Genomic DNA, 21,205 nt, shown 5'->3' on the forward strand with positions numbered 1-21,205 from the left:
GTTAACCCCAGCTGACCCCAGCTGACCCCAGCTGACCCCCTGCTGCACTCATGAAAGACTGAGCTGAGCATCATGGTCTGATAACCTCAACTGTCCTCAGCTTTGATAACAGACACAGACTGGGGGTCTTGGAGGCTCGTGGTGTGAGGAACAGTCGACTCGTGGCCTCACGTGGAAGAGGTCGAGGGTCAAGGTGGGGCTGGGAGGGCTTCTGACCGACGCACTTGTGCTCCAACCCAAAGTTGCCGCCCACGGAGGCCCGTTTCATGCCGTGTTCGCCGATAGTTAAAGGGCCTGTAAAAGCAGACCAGGAAGTGTGCCCATCTAAAAGGTGTTGAGGGGGGTTGGGGGCAGATATCCTGAACAGCAGCGCAGGAACGACGACCGCAACTGAGAACGTGATCAACCGGTTATCCGGCAAGGCTAGTTACCACGGTCCAGGAAGCTCAGGCGTTTATTAACAAGGGGAGGAGAAAGAGCCCCCCAGTAAAAAATAAATTAAAAAAAAAAAAAACCTGCGGTCGAGATGTGACGTCAGTGTCGAGGAGCCCACGCTGTTCCTGACCAGGTGCGGGGGGTTGTGCCACATGCTGCTCTTTTCACACCGCGTGTTGAAGTAGAGGATACAAAGAAACCACAAAATAATCATGAGGAAAGACAGAAAAACCCCCCACCCCCACCTCCACGACACACACTCCACTACTGCACCCCCCATGGTCTCCACATCCCCGCTACTTCCCTTTTCTTTTTGCCTTCATTGGACAGCTGCCGTCGGGGGGTGCGGTGGCGTGGCGGGTTTGGCCGGCTCCTGCTCTCTGGTGGGTCTGGGGTTCGAGTCCCGCTTGGGGTGCCTCGCGATGGACTGGCGTCCCGTCCCGGGTGTGTCCCCTCCCCTCTCCGGCCTTGCTCTCTGCGTTGCTAGGTTAGGCAACAGTTTGCTGTGACCCTGCTTTGGGACAAGCGATTGTAGACTCTGTGCGTGTGTGTGTGTGTGTGTGTGAGGGGATATCTGCTTCTACGCAGTTGGCTCTTTATCGCCCCCCTCACTCTACATGGCCACGTGAGGTATTGCATCTTTTGCCTGAGGGCAGAAACCTGGGGGCAGCGAGGAGTCCTGGGGGAGCGACATCCTTGAACGCCTTGCGCTCTCTGAGCTGGGTGTCCGTTCCCCCAGCCCTGTGACGCCGCCAGCGGTCTGCGACCCTGGAGACGACACCCGACAGCGCACGAACCGCTCCGAGAAATTCCTTCTCGACGTTCGCCGTTTACGTTCCAGAACGCACCTCGCGACCGCAACCGTTCAACCTGGGAGAAAATGCGGGCCTTCGATCGTGGAGCCCCTCCTCGCTCATGGAGCAGAGCATGCTGGGACAGCGATGGGTACTTTGCCCACAAATCGCTTTACCGTATCGGCAATCCGACTGCGTTGCTAAAACCGTGTCTCCTGTGACGGTTCTATTCGACCCCTCTGGACGGCGTCTCCGGTCCACTTCCACTCCTCCATAAAGCCGAATACAAGACCAAATTAAGGGATCCGGCTCCCCTGCGTGGCGCTTTTATAAGAAAACTTATTAAGCCGTAATTGCTGCGTGAGCGTAAGGTAGGCGCTCCAAACGGGCCTCCCGCTCCAAGACGGTACACAGAACCTTTTGTCCGCGACTCCGGATCTCGGAATCACCACAGGCAAATATGGAGCGTATTACTAAATTTACGTAATAAGTCCATTTTATTTCGCATTTCCGAAAATATACTTTTACGGCACGGTAAAACAGAGCCTGGAAGAGGAACATCTGTTTGGAATTTAGAATTAAGAGCATGTGAAATACCGTGGTGACGACGCTGCGACGAGCAGGAGACCGCAGGTGTCCGCAGAAAGATACATACGTTAAAACAATGAAAATTGTGTATGAAGTGACATTGTTTCATGCACAAGTCTGCTTACACCGATTTACCCCTGTATAGAGCTGGGTCATTTTTACTGTATCAATTCGGGGTAAGTAGTGTGATCAACGGCACTAGAGCAGAAGGTGGGATTGGAACTCAGATCCTTCGACTGGGAGCCAACAGCTCTAACTACTGCGCCACCTGCTGCCCCACAATAGAAAAAAAATACTCTTTTTTTTATTATGCGTGTTTAAAGTGTTTTGATTTTGAATAATCCTGAGCTCTTGGGGGGGGGAAGAGCGAAAAACACATAGCAGAATGTCATAAAACTCAGAAAGGACCTAAAAACGAAACTGCTTGCGAAAAATGGAGGTCGATTCCCGTCCAACGAGACACTGGATCAGACGAAGACACTGGGCGGTAACTCTGAGGTGCTTCGCTGGACGTTCATCTGTTTTTGTTTCACCAGACATTCTCAGGATGATCAATATCTCCAGAGAGTTCGAGTCTTGCCTAACAGACGAACACGTTCCCAGACGCAGGCCTGCTTTCCAACGGGGAGCAAAACATGAGCCCTCAAGAGAGGGGCCAAGTAAAAGGGCGTAAAATGAGGGCGTCTTTCTGGAAGGCCTTTCCAAGAGCTCAAGGAGACCAGAGATCCTCGAAGCCCTTGAGCTCTTTGAGGTGCTGGACATGTAGTGACAGCAGAAGGCTGCGGTCCTCCACAAGGAGGGGGTTTAATCCTCTTCAGGTGACGTTGCTCATGTTCCCCTCCAAGCCCTCCTCTGCCGAGCAGAACCGCGTTCATGAACTCGTGAACCAATCACTGGTTTCACGCCACGATCGCGTCCTGCTCACCATGGCAACGACCATAGCGAGAGGATCACGCCACAAAGTATCCGAAATCAAAACCGAGAAACTTTCTCAGTTTTGTCCCCAGTGTGGGCGAATCAGCTCCCTCTGCCCCTCATAGCTGCTGAACCCCTCACAGCATCTGAAGAGCCCACGACTGTCAGAGGTACTTCTCCCCAATCTCCTATCTGCGCCATAAAAATATAACGAATCATCCATCACAATCCTCTCTATTCATTGCTGTGAATTTTATATGCAGCCACTCATGTCCCTCTGTCCCTCAGCGCTGCTGAATCCTTCCCACATTTAAGAAGGGTCTCAAACCCATCTCTTTCAGAACCCCTCCTCTCCTGATAGCTACATAAATGAGTCCAACACCATCTGCCATGATTATTTATGTATTTCGTATTTTAATGTCACTTTTATAGGAGCTACTGGAGGGATGAAGACCAGAAACATGGTAGTGTGAGACACACACATAATCCTGTGTGTGTCTGGAGACTCCCTCCCCACCCCGCACTTCATCAGCGGGTTCCACTACACCACAGGAGCACGGGGCTCCAATACTGACACCTACAACCAGTAACCTGGGACCTCGTGCAACATCGCCTCGAACCCACGCCAGGGAACCCGGCCCCAGGCCGCACTCGCACCTCCGCGTAGGGAGCGCCTTGCGGAAGGACAGCAGACACATCGGCGCTCCCGCGTCGCTGGGGAAGCCGCTCGCTGCGGATGACGCAGCGGACGACTGAGCCTCCCACACTCCTGGTTTTGTTTTCCTCCTCTGCTTTTTTTGGCTCCAGCTAGAGGGTAAAATGATGTAAAAACTCAGTGCTGGGGGGGGCGTCTGAGTCCCGAACCAGGACAGAGACGTCCCGTAACCTTTGACTGTCCTGTAGGGGGCAATTCAGCAACATCTCAAAAGCACCAGCAGGTTCTTCTCACCAAACTCTTATGACAGATCATTCACTAATAATCACTACTTGTTGCACTTACACCCCGGGGCAGCAGGTGGCGCAGCGGTTAGAGCCGTCAGCTTACAATGAGTAGGACCTGAATCTGAATCCTGAATTCAGCTCCTGCTGTAGTGCCCTTGATCAAGGTACTTACCCTGACTGTCGCAGTCAAAATTACCCTGCTGTGTAAACAGGTAAATCGGTGTAAGTAGATTAGCGCACAAAGTAACATGGTAAGTCAGCTTGGAGGTCGTCCCTCCTGCTCCTTTGCGTCGGGGTTCACCTTGTTCTCTCGCTCTGGTGGGGTGAGATCACTGCAGGTCGCAGTAGCCCAGGATTAGTGGCGTCTCCGAGCCCCACATTGGGCCCCGATCTGGGATTAAGCGAGCAGCCCCCCCACCCCGATGACTGACACTGATACACGGCAGAGTCGTCTGTACCTGAACCCACGAGGGACACACACACACACACTCTCGTCCTTCTGTCCCACGCACACATTTTCCTTCTTTTCGCTATTAACAAAAAAAAAAAAAAAAAAAAAAAGAAAAAAAAAAAAAAAATTAACAACAATTCAATTTTTTTGTTAATAGTGAACCCAAGATCCGGGCAAACGGGGTCACGCTCCGAAAGGTGACGTTCACAAGATCGTGAGCGGAAAATGGCCTCACACACACACACACACACACACACACACACACACACACACACACACACACACACACACACACACACACACACACACACACACACACACACACGTTGAGCGGAGGAAGCGGTCCAGTCCACCCCAAACTCGCGGCTCGGTGGAGATGAAGCGGTTAAGGGCTTCGCCGCTGCGGTTTGTGTCCCTCTCTGTTTTAATGCTGTCAGCAGGTGGCATCATGAACCAAAGAATGAGAAGGGAAGGTAAGACCCCCACGCTGAGCGCTGATATCATCGCAGGGGGGCTTTGGCTCCGTCTCGCCTCTTTCTTTGCAGGTCGGGCAGGGGGTAAGGAGGTGTAAATTTAATATGTTCCTCCCTGCTTGTCAGGCAGAAACAAGCACTCGGCAGCGGGGAGGTTTCAGGCCAGGAAACGCTGCCAGGGGGGCTGCTCATTTCCCGAAGGTTCGAGGCCCCGCTGAGTGCTGGCGCTGGGGCCACACGCCCAGGGTGATCCTTACGGGAGGTCGTGTTCACAGGATCAGCAGGTTAGCAAGGCTGCAATGTTACAACATTATTACTTATTAGTTTATTTAACTGATGCTTTTTTGCAAAAGTGACTCACAGTGACAGGTTTCTACACTGAGCTATTTACACTGATTTACCCATTTATACAGCAGGGTAACTTTTGCTGCATCAGTCCAGGGTGAGTACATTCATTGAAGGCATTACAGCAGGAGGGTGGACTCAAACCCAGGTCCCCAGCTGCAAGGTGATGGTTGTAACCACTACGCCACCTGCTGGACCATCTCAGAATCACGAGTGTTTTGTACAAAGCAATAAGTCTTTTGAGTCTTTAAAATGATACACCGCGTCTCTGGAAACTCCACCAGAATCATTTGAAGACACACACATCTCTGAAACACACACTGCCAACTGAAGAGTCAGTCTCTTACACAAAAATAAATAAAATAAAGAAACCTCTCGCTGGACTTCAGCCACCAGCATGGTTATGATGTTGCCTTTGGCCCAAGTTCCACTCTGTCCACTCTAGAAACCCCCCCCCCCACATCTGACCAACACCTGAACACACGGGACTCCCTCAGTAATACTGACCTTGATGCAAGTGAGTGTCGATTATTGTTTTGTTCTTTTTCTGTCTCGTGGAAAAGCCTCAAGATAAAATGCATCACATTTCAAGCATGTAATTACTAAAGTAATTAAATGCACGTGCATGAAAACTGTTAGTGCCATTATTGAACTGCTCGAAAGTAGTTCAGCGGTTGTCGGTGAGCTAAGATGCGCAAACAAACTGCACCACCAGCCGCATTGATTGATTGATTGATTGATTGATTGATTTCTGTGAACACTTATAGGCGCTGCTGACAGCCCGGGTTACCAGGCAACCGGCGCGTTTCGGCGCGCGGGGCTTCCGCTGCCTCTTTATTACGGCGCTCCCGCGCGCGCTTTGGAGAGGTGCGAGACAGCGGCCCATTCACTGGGGGCTCCAGTATTTACCCAGGATCTAATCCCATTCCGCCCCGCTGCACGGGGCCGATTGTCGCGCGAGCGCCAACTGTCCCGAGATCAATCACCGCATGTAAGATCAATTAAAAGCAGCTTAGGGGCGCGTCGAGGGGGCAATTCATATGTCACTCACTCCCACGGTTACCCACCCCTCCCCCCTTAAGCCCCTTCTCGGGGCACATCGGCCGGGGCTGTCAGGTCCCACCAAAGTCCACATTTAATTAAAGACACAGTGGCTCTTTGTGGGCGCCCCCGCGCGCGTCCCCGTTCCCGTCCCGTCCCGTGCGCGGAAAGGACACAAGGGGGACCCGACATCGGCCGCGGAGTACCTGAAGAAGCCAAACCCGCGCGTCGCGCGCGCACCTCGACAACAGAGGGATGTCGGGACGGGGACTCGAGCTGGACCCACTTTGCACATCAAAGACATGGTGACACTGGATTGAAGGAGAGGGACAGAGACACACGGGGACGAGCGGCGCTCGAACCCTCCAGTTCCACCCCCCCCCCATCTCCCCGTGAAGGGTTATAAAGGATGCCCGATGTATTGATCTGTCCGAAAGAAGCAGGAGGGGAAAGACGAGACACCAAACCCAGAGATCGATGTGGTGTGTGTGTGAGAGAGAGAGACCTGTGAGCCCAGGGGGGGTCTCTGCCACTTTCAGCAGAGCCCCCAAAGCCCGCCAAACCGTTCCCCATCCATAATAAAGTTGAACAAACAATTCAGATCCGTAGCAAAGCACACTAAACGTCCCTCCCAGACCGTTATAAACGATTAAATACAAACACAAATCGATCCTAATCCATGTCAATCCCACAGTCATACTTAATAAACTATAATAAACCACATGAATCCACAGCAAACCACACTAACCGCATGAAACCCTAACAGTCAGACAATAATGGACAATTAATAGAGAGGATCAGTAAATAGCGCAGCGGCGCACAGAGAACTCAAGTGACCGCGGCGCACGTGCCGCAGGAGCGCGCGAGCCCTGTCATCTTCAGCCGGACAGCGAGTGTCCCCCGGCGAGCCGCGGCGACACCCCCTTCCTGCACAGTTCACACCTATTTCGTACCTGCTGCACGGAGGGCGCGGGAGCGGGAGCGCGCAGAGCAGAGCAGAGCAGAGCAGAGAAGAGAGAGAGTCAGTCGGGTGATACAAAGTAACACTAAGAGCAACAAAAGGACGTCGGGTCGGGCTACGGTAGAGTGGAGCGGACCTCCGGGGGTGGGACCTCCGAGACCTCGGGGACACCTCGGGGACACCTCGGGGACACGGCGGCTCTCACCTCTCTTGGTCCTCCTCCAGCGGTGGCCCTGGCACTGACTCTCCTCCATGCAGTTCAGGACGATGATGGCAAAGGAGAAGAGTCTGAAGTGCATCTGGGCGGCTGTTCTCTCCTCCTGCGCGCGCGTGGAAATGTCAAGGGCGCCCCTCGTGCGCCGCACGCCGGGCGCGCTCCTCCGCTACTCCTCGTCGGACTCGCCGGGGCGGCACCGCGCGCCGCGGCACATGAGACGGGGCGGCTGCCAGGTGGCCCCCCGCGCGCGTGGGCACGAGAAGGGGCGTCCGGGCGCGCGCGCGCCGCGGGACGAGAGCGGCACCCCGCGCCGAACGCGCACCGAGGATGTCCTGCGGGCGCGGAGCGGAGGAGGAGCGGAGGGTCGAGAGGATGGGCTCGCGGAGGTCCTCCTCGGACCCCTAATGATCGGCGTGGTGGGACGCGTGGAGCGAAAGAGGCGCCGGCGAAGGTCCGAGAGACGCGCTCGAGGTCCACGGGCTGATGGCGAGGATGATGGACGGACGGGCTGAGGATGAGCAGGATGCTGGTGGAGGACAGGTCAGGTCCAGCTCCGAGATGTTCTCAGGTGCCTTCTTCGCAAGTCCGGGAGGAGCTGAGCGCGCCCAGCATCCCTCGCGGGCCACCAGTTACTTCTTCTTCTTCTTCTTCTTCTTCTCCTCCTCCTCCAAGCGGACTCTGTCCCGCGCTCTCCGCGTGGCCACTTTTCCCCTCTCAGTGCGCGCGCGTCATCGACACCATGGTCCTGCCGGCTCCTGCTCTCAGCGCATCTGCCTCGGCTGCCGGGGTCGCGCTCCAGCTGTACTCGCGCTCCTCGCGCGTTCACACCCCCTTTTCTTTGCGGGCGCGCCTCGTCACGTGGAACGCGGCGCAGCGCGAGCCGCGGGGTCCCGTCGCCCAGTCCGAAACCCACTTGGCCAAAGTTGGTTTTTTTCTTCACCTCCTTCTTATTCTTTCTTTACGTTTTTTTTTTCTTCTAAGGTTCTCAGAAGATGACACACACGTCTGCATCTGCTGAGCACATGAACGCGCGGTCCGCGGGGTCCTAGCGCTCCCCGTCCCACAACACGCGCGCGCACACACACCTGACGCTGCAACTTGTGCGTTTTTGTCACAATTCTTCTTTAATATCTTTTCGCCTTCTTGACAGAAATATTAAGTGCGGCTACTTAAAAACAAAAACAAAAAAAAACATATTTACATAAAGAGCGGACTCCAGCTGCAAGTTACCACGTTATTTACCCATTTACACAGCTGAGAAACTTTACTGGAGCAATTTAGAGTAAGTACATTGCTCAAATGCACTGCTGCAGGAGGTGGGATCTGAACCTGCAACCTTTGCATCGAAAGGCAGCCACTAGGCACCACACTACCAGCTATTCCCAGCCTGTGTACAGTATATAGATGTATATAGAAAGACACACACACACACATCTTGTTGTGTCATTTGATGAGACCAGATGAGAAAGTCACACCTATTTTTATAGGCTATTCGGGTAAAAACAGTCCTGTAAAGAGTGTCGGGTCCTCGGGTTACAGGTTGAAGGGTCACTTCTCCCCAAGTTCTCACACTCTGCATTTGCATTTGTGACCAGGCTCTACACTCTGTTCCAGTAAATCACACCAAAAAAGGTAATTTCCTCATGGATTAAACCCCACTGTCTACAGAGATGGAGACATGTGGCCCAGGGTTCCACTGCCCTGCTCCTGAACATTTACAGCCTTTTCACATCATCAGAGCTACAGGACACCACTAAAGTGACCTATTAATGTGCGAAAGCTGTAATTTGGATAAGAATGCTGCTCTCCAAAATATATAGCTAATTTATTTTTATGTTTAAATAAATAATATTGGAAAATTTCTAAAGCGTTTATCCTTAAAGGGTGGGGGTGGGATTTCCTTTCAAGAGAGGGAAAAAAATCCAGTTAATTTGAAAGTGTCTCTCAGAGGTTTTACCATCTCCAGCCACTAGGTGTGGCACTTAATCTTTTCATTTCCTTCCATTTTTGATTCCACATCATCCGCCGCGCCTGTAACAGCTATTACTACCGTTGACTGTTTGGCTCATGCCTTAATTTAACCCCTTCAAACAGTAGGGCGTTTTTACTAGAGTAACTCAAGGTAAGCACTTCGATGTAGGCCACTACGGCAGGAGCGGAATCACGCCACCCGGTGCCACATTTGCTACCAACGAAAAAGTCACGCTCTCGTTTCCGCCTCGCAAATGACGACGGAAGCGGCTGAGACTTTGCGTCTTCGACTTGAGGAGGAGGACAGAAAATACAGTAAACAGCCAATGACTTTTGTAAAGAGTGGTTGGCGACCGCACCATCGTAGCGAACGGAAATCGCCACGTTCGGGTCTCGGCCTGTGCGGAAAAGCGCCGTTATACGCCACTGGGCTTCGACGCAAAGGGTGTATGTAACAGCATTATTATTGCAGGCGGGGGCCCATCGTTCACCTGGGGGAACAAGCGCCCCTTGTCGACCCATTCGCACCACTTCTGGGGGAAAAGGCTGCTGACGCAGGGGTAGAAAGCGCCCGAGTGTCTTGAACCGCGTCGTTTCCCATCACCCGTGGAGCAGATCGAGGGGGCGGGGTGGGAGCAGCAGCACGGGCCGCACGGTGACACCGCCGCCGACCTCTGCCGTGTTTGTTTATTTACTCTGGAGGGCTGGGGGGCGCTGCGATTCTGGCCGCGGTCTGGACGCCGGTCTAAACCAACATCCGCAGGCGCTGCTAAGGTGGACGTGCTGTGTTTGCGTTATGCGTCACTCCTAAGGACCGGTAAACCGCCGTCCTCGCGGCCACGCGGCCTCCCGCGCCCCGTCCTTCGTCGAACGGCCCGATGACGTCAACCCCGGGGGCCGTCTGGCTTTCGGAGCTCACGGAGCGACGGCGGCTCGGGTGCCTGCGTCCCGCGTCATAAACGCGGCCCATAAATGTGTCAGCCAGCTGCGTGACAGGAAGGAGAAAGAGCCGCGCCGTCCCCTCCAATTTCCTGAGAGGGAGCGCTACCTCGGCGACGAGCAGCGCCGGCCGGACCGCGCCGCCGCGGCAGCTAATGGCCGATTACAGCGTCTCCACAGGACTCCGTTCTCGGCCCCCGCCGCTCATGTGTCACTGCCCCGGCGAACTGCACCGCTAAAACGCTAAAAGCCACAGACTAAACATTTATTCATCGTTACGTGGCATAAATTTGCTGTTTCACAAAACCGGGCCCAAAGTGTCCGATCCAATGACTCAGGGCGGCCGCTAAAGCTTCATCAGATAGGGAGAGCGAGACCGCCGGGGCCTGAACTGGCACCCGCCACAATCTCCACCGTGGCCCGAAATAAAGCAACGACTTGTTGAGGGGTTTTGTAGAGATTTTATTGAACCGCTAGAAAGCAAGCAAAGATACAAAAGGTGCTTTTGCTTAGGGAAAAAACGGTTGCGGGACATGAGAAGATGGACATGCCGAGTGGATGGATGGTCCTCTTCCACGTTCCCTCCTGGGCTGCTCAGCAAGGAGTCTGAAAGATAAAAACGACTAAAAATTAAAACGCGCAGGACACACACTGACCCTTAGAGACCATTAATGCTCTTCCTGCTGTCCCTGGGAGAGGGGGGTTGCGAGACGTCGAACCCGTGTCCGGACGGTTCGCCGGCCATGTTACACGTAACCGATTCGTAGCCCTGAGGACAACACATCTAATTAGTCATTAGTTGTTTGCAGCTGTTTGCCTAATTACAGAATTCCTCCAATGAAGCCTCTGCTTTTATTAGGCTGCATTAAGGCTGTTTTCCCCTGCAGGAAATCTAAACGATAATTGAGAGATAATTGACACCCGAAATTGTCGAGCCAAAGGACACATGTTTAACGAGCGTCGCCATCCCGACCCCTTGCCGCCCATTTGCAAAGGTGCCCCAACTTTTCTGCATTCGCTCGGCCTCCTTGTACAAACGTCTGCGTGGCCCCCTTGGGAAGCGGACGAGTGAGACACAGGGGGGTGGGGTCACGCCTCGGACTTGAAAGGGCCCTGCGATCTAAAGCCAACGCAGCACCAGCACAGAGAAGTGCCTTAAATGGCGAGCCTGAGACCCGGCGTAATTAATACCCAAGCGCTAGTGCTCTGGACTTTTACGGCTCCGCTGACATCTGCCTTGTCATTAGTCGTCTGAAAGGCAAACAGCGCAGAGATGAAAGGGCCTCTCTATGTCGCACCGGCACACCATTCCGGAGAACACGACAAGCACAGCGCAGTGATTCTCACCAAACCTCATGCTTAGAGCGGAAGTACGCTGGCTCATCGGCTTATAAACACGCAAGTCTGTTCGTAACCCGATTTGTTGGTAACTCCAAAATGACTGTACTACTAAGCCACAACAGTAGGAATATAGATGTCCCTCAGCTTAAGTTAGACTGTGTGAACATCTCAAATACAGCTATAACAAAGAAGTACTTTTTAAAAATGTTACTAATTTCCAGCTGCATCAAAATCTAATGTAGAAAAATAGATGACAAATAAAAGTTGTTTCCAGAAGCTCCTCCTTAATGTTGATTGTTGACCAGTTTCAAGTTCAAGTTGCTTTTATTATCATTCCTCTATATAGCTTGTATACAGTGGAACAAAATGTCGCTTCTCCGGAGACCATGGTGTAACACAGAACAGAGAACAAGATGGTAAATAAATACACAGGACAGGATGTGGATGCAGACATTTGGCATATGGCAATTTATGCCATACTTGGGTTCCTTGTCTTGTTACATACGAATGACACTCGCTGGAACGCCAGACAACGAGCTGTAACACTGTGGAAGTGAGGAGAGTTAAGGCAGTCCGACACACTTGGTGCTCTTTACTGCCATCTATTGACTAGGAGGGTAAACACAGTTCAGTTACATTGCTACAAACAAAGCTCAGGAAATGGTGGAAAAAATGTAAAAATAAATTAACAACAGGAGGAGTAAATGTGCTAAGTATAGAAAATATGTGAGAGTTCCAATCAGTAGCGAGAGCCCCTCTATCCCCGTTCCCAGGGTAAAATCCCCTCACCTCGTTCCTGCTGCTGTAGATAAGTTTCTACTCGATGCTCACGGCCAACATCTGGCTGCAGAATGCCAGGCTCTTGGTCTTCTCGATCACCTGCTGGTAAGGGGACATGGCATTGTTCCCCATCACCACATGACCCTGAAACAAGACAGCGAGGGAGGGAATCCATACACTGCAAGTCACTTCCTTAACCGTTCGTATTATTACTACTTATTTACCTAGCAATACTTTTCGCCAAAGCAAATTCTGGAGCCTATTATTTTATTCAGCTGGATATTTTTTAAGAAAGCATTAAAAAAAACCCTGGTCAACGCACATAACAGCTGCAGAGTAGCCCAGCGGACCCAGCAAACCTTCTGCTGAAAGGTCCAGTTCTTAAACCACGGCATAAATTTGAAGTTTTCGAGTAACACGGCCAAATCTCAGTGCCTGACTCAGTAATTCTCTGCTAGCTGTTACTCCTTCCTGTTCGAGGTGGTGTGGTATTTACAGAGTACAGAGGTCTAGCAGGCCACTTGGAGGTGTCTGTTTCATGGCAACGTGGGAGGGTTGCGGGATAATGATGGACCTCCATCCAACAAAGGAGCCTCATTCTCCCAGCAGGCTCTCTGCCCGCTCTGCTAATAATTATGGAGAGAAATAACTGCAAATTGTGGTGCATTTTCCCAACGTCCTCCTTAGAATCGTAAACGTGATTGACCATTATACAGTATTAGCTAACACACCGAGAGGAGACGTTCATTACAGAACGACTAATTTGCAGCGGCCCGCGTGAGAAAGCCATGCTACGGCTGTCTGGTCACCTCACCAGCTTGGGGTCAATCTTGGCGTCCAAGTAGGTGTTGCGGATCAGGTCCACGATCTACCTCTCGGCCTCCATGGGAGTCATGTTTGGCTTGTCTGCCAGCATGCTGTTGGACAAGAGCAAGAGAAAGAGAGAGAAGCCATACATGTCAGGTTGGCGCAGAAGGGTTGTTGTGTGCTTTAAGACTTATTATTGCCCTCCATATGTTCTTACCATTAATTACCATCATCGCTGTCATCATCACCTTCATTACCCTCATCATTATCCACATGAAGCGCCATAGCGCATGCTAATTATCGGCACGTCCTGCCAGAACGGTGTGGTCTGAGCACCTTGCTCAGCGTTTGTAACAGCACGACTCCCTGTGCTTCGAACCGGAGCGAAGCACACCTGGTGCGACCTCTCCGACACCTACAACTGTCACGTCCCGTTAGTTAAAGACGTGTGAAGTGTGAGCCAGGGAACACGGCATTCGAGGAGGAGTGGAGTCGCATTTCGCTACTCATTACGCCGCTTGCTCTCTCGCCATGATTAACGTTGCCTTGCGCGCATAAGTGACAATGAAAGTAAATTATGTTGAGTCGGAGACAGCTTTAAAGACGCAATTGTATTAACAGTATATAAATGATGAGAATCTGGGGTAATGATCCTGTGCTTTTTGCTCAGCCGCAGATGTATGGCTTGTCATGCCTAGTAACAGTTTCCATGCATCAAACACCAAATAGGACAAGACATAAGCGAGCATCACAGCAGTTCTTTTAAAAGGGTATAAATAAAATACTTCATACTTCAGTGGTAATCTGGACTCCTGTGTCCCTCACCAGGTACAAATATCACCCCACGGTCCAGAGCAAGGAGCTTTTGAGGAGAATGTCTCCAGCTGGGGGCACAGTAGGGTGGTTGGAGGCAGGTGGATCTGACAGCTCGCGCAAGGACCCCTGTGGTGGTCTCAGTCCGTCCCCTAAACGGAAGACACATCAGCAGGCTGCATTTTGCAGAACGTCGGGGATGTGTCAGCCTGGAGCCGAGATAGATGGACACCATGACAGGCGGCATCACGGACGCAAGCGGCCTTCCTATGGATTTTCAATAAACCCACCCCCCTGCGCCCCCACTTCCTGCTGGAGCTCGTTTCAGCTGTTAGCATTCCGGGCGGAGCCTCGGCAGGAGCGCCAAGCTGGCCGGAAGAGGTGAACACACAAACAAACACACAGCTCATTTATACAGAGACACACAGTGTGTGTGACGAAACAAGGCTGTAAGCGCTATATAAAAACAGTTCGCCCCTAATTATCTCCTCACTTCCCGTACCATTAATCTCCCCTCTCCCCAGTACACGGAGCTGTGAGTAACCCTCGAACCAGCAGCGGGCCCAACTCTCACGCTACCTCCCGACCCTCCTGATCGCCCACACTGCCAGCGGTGCGGCTCCTTGCGCTGTCACTCTGCGGTGCTGACTCTTCAAAAAAGTGGAGGGGGGGGGAAAAAAAAAAAAAAAAAAAACCATCCTTCCTAATGAAAACACACTTGGAAATAACCTCATTTTGGACAATATTGGTTTTGCCTCCTCAGGCCGCGCACTGAAACAAATGACTCCTCCAGCCGTGCCCGGCGGCACTGGAAAGCGTAGCCGATGCATTTCCCGAGCCACTGAAGGGAAAGGTCAGCATTGCATCAGTGTCTGAAGGGTCTGCGTGAGCTCAGAGGGGAAAGGCAGGTCCTGCCTATCTGGGTTTGTCCTCCAGACACAGACTGAGTGTCCAGCAGGCCCTGTGGACCGCGGACCAGGCTGCGATAAAGGACCAGACGGCAACCCTCCTCCTGTGATCTATCAGCAGCACTCAGCTGAGCCGGGGAGGAAATGATGAACCTGAACCTGAGCAGGACGCTTAGTGTGACCGACACCAGCAGGGCTGTGGAGCCTCCCATCACGCTTCACGGTCGCACCCTCCCGCCTTCAGCCATTTAATAGCCATTTAATCAGCCAATCATAATAAAGCTTCCAGTGGCTCCCTGCGCAGAACTAGAGGGTCTTGGACTGGGGACCACATGAAGAGTCCTCCTTCCCAGTCTTTTGAACATCTAACGCTGAACTACAGGATGTGCTGCAATGGAAAGCACCTGGAGATGGTGAACAAAAGGAGAAATACATACTGCTATGCTGTTCACATTATTTATTCATATAGTTTATTATTCACTCATTTGTCTGACACTTTTCACCAAGGTAACTTACAACACAAGGTTTGTACATTGATTCACCCATTTATAATTTACATTTATTCACTTAGCTTTTCGCCAAAGCAACTTACAGGGTTAATCTACCTACAATTATTTTACCCATTTATACAGCTGGGTAATTTTACTGGAGCAATTTAAGGTAAGTACCTTGCTCAAGGGTACTAGAGCTGTCGGTAGAATTCGAACCTATGACCTTTGAGTCTAAAGGCTGCAGCTCTAATCACTACACTACCAACTGTACTTATACGGCTGGGGAATTTTTATTACAACAATTCAGGATAAGTACCTTGATGAAGGTTACAACAGCAGGAGCTGGGATTTGAACCAATGTATATCATTGGTAAGCTAACAGCTCTAACCAGTGTGCCACCAGCTGTTAGATTTGGGCATTCCTCACGCAGGGCTCGTGTTGCGCTGTTGTACGTTGCAGTGTAATGCTGAGGGTGGAGGACTGGACTGAATCTCCAGTAGAAGAACAACGTGACCCTGCTGGTGGCCCTGGAGAGGAACAGGCTGATCAAGCCACCCTGCAGCAGTCAGCTGAGACAGAGGCCCATTGGCCCCTTCTTCACTGAAAAGAGGCCAAGGGACCCGACCCTCAAAAAGAACATCAGTGCAAATGAGCTCCCTCCTAACTGTCTACTGGCACACTGGTTCTCCGGTGCAATGCCCAGTGCTGGCAGTTGGACTCATTTCCATTCATGTGGGCTCAATGTGGTCAACCGGCGGCACCGAGTGATGTCATCGTTACACTGACACCCTCCGGCACCGGCTTCCTGGGCAGTGACACGATACAAAGGATCAACAAGCACGACTCTGTGAAAAGCATTGCTGAATGAATCGCTCGGAAGGCTTTCAGGAATTCCAGCCACTTTCTGAACACGGGGAAGTTCGTTCGTTCTTTCTGTTTTTCTAGAAACCAAAATGGCCTTGTGGTTGTCTAATGATTCAATTGTATTGCGGAAAGACCTTTTTCCATCTGAAAGAAGCTCACAGCACTTTACTCAGTTTAAATAAAAAAAAAAAGAAGAAACTGTTAGAGCACACGGTGGTAGAGAACGTACATGGCTTCTCCAGGTCCTTCGGACCTCACTTCACCTTCTGAGCCTGCAGAGGCACACGCGTTCACAAATTTGTCACAAGATGTAAAATCACAAGCGATTCCCTTGCGAGGCCAGTCAATGTACAGATTCAGCCGAATGCTTCTGGCTTTTGAGGTTAAGGCAAGTTTTGCAAAAACACCAGATAACTTAAATATTTGACTCACTCACCCAGTTACCGGTTGGCGTATAATTACACAGCAGCCCTGAACATCATACTGAATTTCACTTCCGCTTTTTAAAGACTGCAAGTCTTCTGAGAAGCAGCAGTCGCAGCGAAAGTACAGGTAACTGTAGCTAACCACTTAACTGAACAATCTCCGGAATGTAGACAAAAGTAGAGTACAGAGTCACGCAGCACAAGCTGAAATCATGCGGTCGGAGCGTATCTTAACCCTTGAGGCATCAGCGTGAAATGACTCGAGCCGAATTTGGCCTCCAGCATGGGCAAAAACAAAGTTTAAGAAGTCTGCAAAACATTCATAGCCAAGAGCCGTAAAAATGTCCTCATTAAAATTAGCTTCAGACTCATTTCAATCGCTGCTTGGAACACGCAAACTTTGTGCTATTTAAAAACAGCAAACCAACATTCTTCAACAGCGAGGCCCTTATAGCAGCCTTCACTGTTGCCTTACTGTCCTGGAATTCCTGTGTCCATTCTGTCTCATTCGTCTCAAACCTGGTATGACAGAGACGTACTTAAAAAATATATATATTATAAATATATAGAAAATTCAACTTCCTAGTTCACTAACCTCTGTGGTCTCCTACTGCAGGGAGTCTTGCCAAAGGAACCAGGACTCCAAATCAATCCCAGACTGCTTCTGGAGCATTTCTAAGACCCGCAACTGAAGAGTTCCACTGAGCTCCATCAAGCTCCTCACCTCACTCACATGGGCTTTGCACGACAAGCTCTCTGAAGATGTGGCCACTGGTGGGCAGAGATGACGACAGCACCTCTAAAGCAGCCTCTCGATGACAAGGTGTTAAGGCGGAAACCGAGGACTCAGACACAACAGATCAGAAAATACAACACCACCTTCATGAAAGATTTGAGAGTAAAACTTCAGCGTGGCATGGTGGCACAGCGGTAGCCCTGGTTCCTCGCAGCTCCTTAGCTGTGGCTTTCTGGTCATGGGTCTGACTCAAGTATTTCTCCATGGGGTTTGCACTTCGTCCCCATGTTCTCGTAGGTTTCCTCCAGCCGTTCTGGTTTCCTCCCACAGTCCAGACGTGTTTCGGGTGAACTGGTGACTTAGTGAGTGAGTGAGTGAGAGTGAGTGAGTGAATGTAGCAATGTATGAATGTACGAGCGTAGCGAACTGTACGAATGAGTGCGTGCAAGTGATTTTCCTGTGGTGGACCGGTGTCCCGTCAAGGTAAACCCTGCCTCACAAGCATTTAAGGATAATAAAGCAGTCAAAACAACACATAATGAAACAGATTATTAACACTTCATATAACACATTTCTGCTTCCTCTATCTGAGCCACTGCAGATGCTGGAAGAATAAATCAAACAGAAATTTAACTGGGTTTCACACATAACAGAGAATTTCGCTCCTTTGATGCATGACCAGTATTTCTCAGCTAGATGACAAGCAGCGATGGAGTGTGGGTCACGACAACTACTGCATTTTTACCGTATGTAATAAAAGTGTATGGCAGAGCAACCTGTTAGGGATAGTTGCTGTCAAGTGCTGCAGCTGCAGGCCACACTGCTGCTCTAGCTACTCCTTCAGACAGCTTGTTAAAGGCAGGGGTGTATCATAGCCCTCCTGGTCTACATGCCAGGATAATGGGAACCAGAAGTCCTCTTCACCTCACTCTGCTCCACCACTAGGTTGGGGGTGGGGGCCTTGGAAAACAGAATTCAGGATCAAGCATACAGGGTGCATACTGGTAACCAGCTCACACACAGCAAAACTGACACTTAAACATGGTGTCTATTCCATTGTCTGTACGATTTAAGCATTTGGAGACATAAACCAGCAACCTTCTGACGGAATTCAGCTGTACAGCCTCCACCTGACCAGCTGCTTCTAGTACAAAGTCCTTCAGATTCCTGTGTATCACTGTGACTCCAAACCAAGTTCCTTGATCAAGGGAAAACTAGACAGATTTATAGGACCAAAACCAAAAGTTTGCAGTTGTGAGGTGAAATGATCTCCCTCTGTCCCTCAGAGCTACTGAATACCTCCCACATTCAAGAAGTGTCTCGAACCCATCTCTTTGAGAGCCATTCCTCTCCTGATATCTCCATAAACGAGTCCAACATCATCTGCTATGTATTGCTATTTACATTTACTTTTATTTATTTAGCAGACACTTTTCTCCAAAGCGACTTCCAATGAACTCTATGTAATGTTACCAGCCCAGACACCTTATTCACCGCGGTGACTTACACTGCTAGATACACTACTTGCACTGGGTCACACATCCATATCAGTGGAACACACACACACACACACACACACACACTATGGGTAAACCTGAACAGCATGTCTTTGGAGTGTGGGAGGAAACCCGAGCACCCGGCGGAAACCCATGCAGACACAAGGAGAACATGCGAACTCCACACGGACAGAGCAGGGATCGAACCCATGTCCTCTCTCACCACCCAGGCTCTGTAGACAGCAGCGCTACTTGCTGTGCCGCCTATTTTAACATCACTTCTCCAGGAGATACTGGATGGATGTGAACCAGCAACATGGTGTATCAGACACACAAGCTATATGTTGATAATCCTTTCTCTCATGCTCTTCGTGTGTCATTGATGTATTTTTGTATTATCTGAGTTGTAGGTCACTTTGGATAAAAGTTTTGGATGAATCAATGTAAAAATTCCTAGAGTAAAAGTATATTTGCTGCATGTATATGAGTGCATTTTGGTCCAAAAAGTTTGACATCATCAAATAACATTCAAACTAGCAATGTTTCTGATCTTTGATATGGGCAAAGGGCTTTGGGTTCAGTCTTCTTGTGTTACATACATCTGCATATTCCAAAACTGATCTGCACACAGCAGCAGCCAATTCTTGTGTTTTTTTCTTTTTAATTATAGACAATTACTGTAATTTTTCTCTTCCACCCTTAAACTCAAAGTAATTAGCATCAGCAAAGTCTCTTGGTTTTGGTTTCCCTCCAAGGTTGATTTCTGCAGCATGGATGCTGCAAATAAAAGAACAGAGCGCGAGTAAATCAGTGGTGCGGTGCGACGGCTGAACAGCGACTCACGCCAGAACAAGAATGTTCCGGGTTCGGGTCTGGGACTTCCTCGCTCCCGGGACGAGCCGACACCAGTCACTAGGCTGGAGGAGGTCACCCACCAGCACAAATACCCCAAATGGTGAGTAACCGAGGGCTTCTGGTCAAAGCTATACAGTTGGAGGAGGGTCAGTAGGGTCACCAGGGATGCCAAGGTCAGTACCAGCCGCCAGCTAACATCTTTTACATATCTGTACCATGAACCAAAGTGCGAGAAAAGGACCAACTCTGAGGAGACCTGCGGCTCCTACGGCCATCTAAAGCAAAGCAGCGCGTTTGCCCGTAAGTACTCAACGAAGACCTGGACACAAAGGTCCGCACCTTATTGATGCTGCAGCGTCTGAGTGCCCTGTAAGCTTTCCCAGCAACCCCTCCCCTGTGAGTCTGAGCACCAGCCAACAGAGCTGGCCCATAATACCAATGATGTCACCGCCGATGTCTCAGACGTGCGATTCCAGCCACAGAGATAGACTTCGCCGGGCCAGTCAGCTTTGGTACGGTCACCCACTCAAACGGGGTGGGTTTCTCGATTGCCTGCACAGGGAGTGGCGAGTACCTGATACTGATGAACTGGTGCATTTGGGAGAAGGTCTCAAAGATGATCAAGGGAGCGTTCTCTAAGAATTCATCGATGCAAGCCACCAAGAAGAAGTCATTTACCAGGACCTGCAAGGAAACACACACAGACACACGTATTAGTATCACCAGATTACTTAATAGCTTGGCCACTGAGACGACACCGGAAGAAGTTTCAGGTCTGGCAATACTGGTGTATATCAAGACCACTCGACCACCATCCCTAGTAAAATACTATATTGCACGTACAAAGAACGATGGTGTTTGAGCTACAGCTGGGAAGAGCACAAAGGCACCGAGACTGAGGCACAGCGGAAAGTTCACCTTTTAGTTTTGTAAATCTCAGCAATCGAATCGGTAGTGAGGAAGAAGCCATAAAACGGTTACAGCAACAGGTTTCCTTCAAGCCCTTGAGCGGACTTTCAAGTCGAGAAGGAATCTAATTCAATTGTGGGAAAACTCAAATCACCGCAACCAAAGTCAAATTAAAGTCGAAAAGTAGAAATTAAAATTATTATCACTGTTCTGCACTACTTTTAAAAAGCCATTCCCGCCACATTTAAGCTCCGCGGCGGTTTACTTTGGCACGGACCTAAAAGAGCGACGTGCAGCGCTTCAACCCGTCCGCAATCTTGGAATTCCCACTCGGCCACATGAAACGTGGGGAGGAAGGAGTTCAGCGGCGACGTTCACCACGGGGCCTGTGACTTATCGCTGCTCATCGTGTGTCTGGCTCGGGGTCAAAAGCACCGCCGTGAGAGGCCAATTTACACGACCCAATTCCCACCGCTCCGCGGTCGTGGAGCAGAGGTAGAGATGGAGATGTGCGCGGCGTATGTTCGTGGGCTGTCGGCTCCTCCGGAAGGCCCCGTCTGCCTGCTCTCTGGCAGAAAAGGTGGAAACCGCATATCTGATGTCGGAATATCACTGCTTGACCGGAGCACCACTTTGTGCGCTTTCAACTGTCGCTAACAATCCACGTCTCCCACCTTGAGTGTTCCGCCTCCATCTGCCCTCACGGC

General features: G+C 50.7%; 1 protein-coding gene and 1 pseudogene across 1 annotated transcript in view; both read right to left on the bottom strand.

The window, feature by feature from the left end:
* The window catches only part of rspo2 (R-spondin 2), a 49,002-nt gene extending 40,902 nt beyond the window's left edge, over window positions 1–8,100 (bottom strand). Inside the window, exon 1 of the mRNA XM_018762883.2 lies at window positions 7,151–8,100. Coding sequence (XP_018618399.1) covers window positions 7,151–7,244 — 94 coding nt within the window. The 5' untranslated portion in view covers window positions 7,245–8,100. The remainder of the gene's footprint in view (window positions 1–7,150) is intronic.
* Window positions 8,101–10,520: 2,420 nt separating this feature from the next.
* The window catches only part of LOC108940575 (eukaryotic translation initiation factor 3 subunit E-B-like), a 37,665-nt pseudogene continuing 26,980 nt past the window's right edge, over window positions 10,521–21,205 (bottom strand).

The sequence above is a fragment of the Scleropages formosus genome, chromosome 18 (genome assembly GCF_900964775.1).
Source record: "Scleropages formosus chromosome 18, fSclFor1.1, whole genome shotgun sequence".
NCBI classification, from domain to species: Eukaryota; Metazoa; Chordata; class Actinopteri; order Osteoglossiformes; family Osteoglossidae; genus Scleropages; species Scleropages formosus.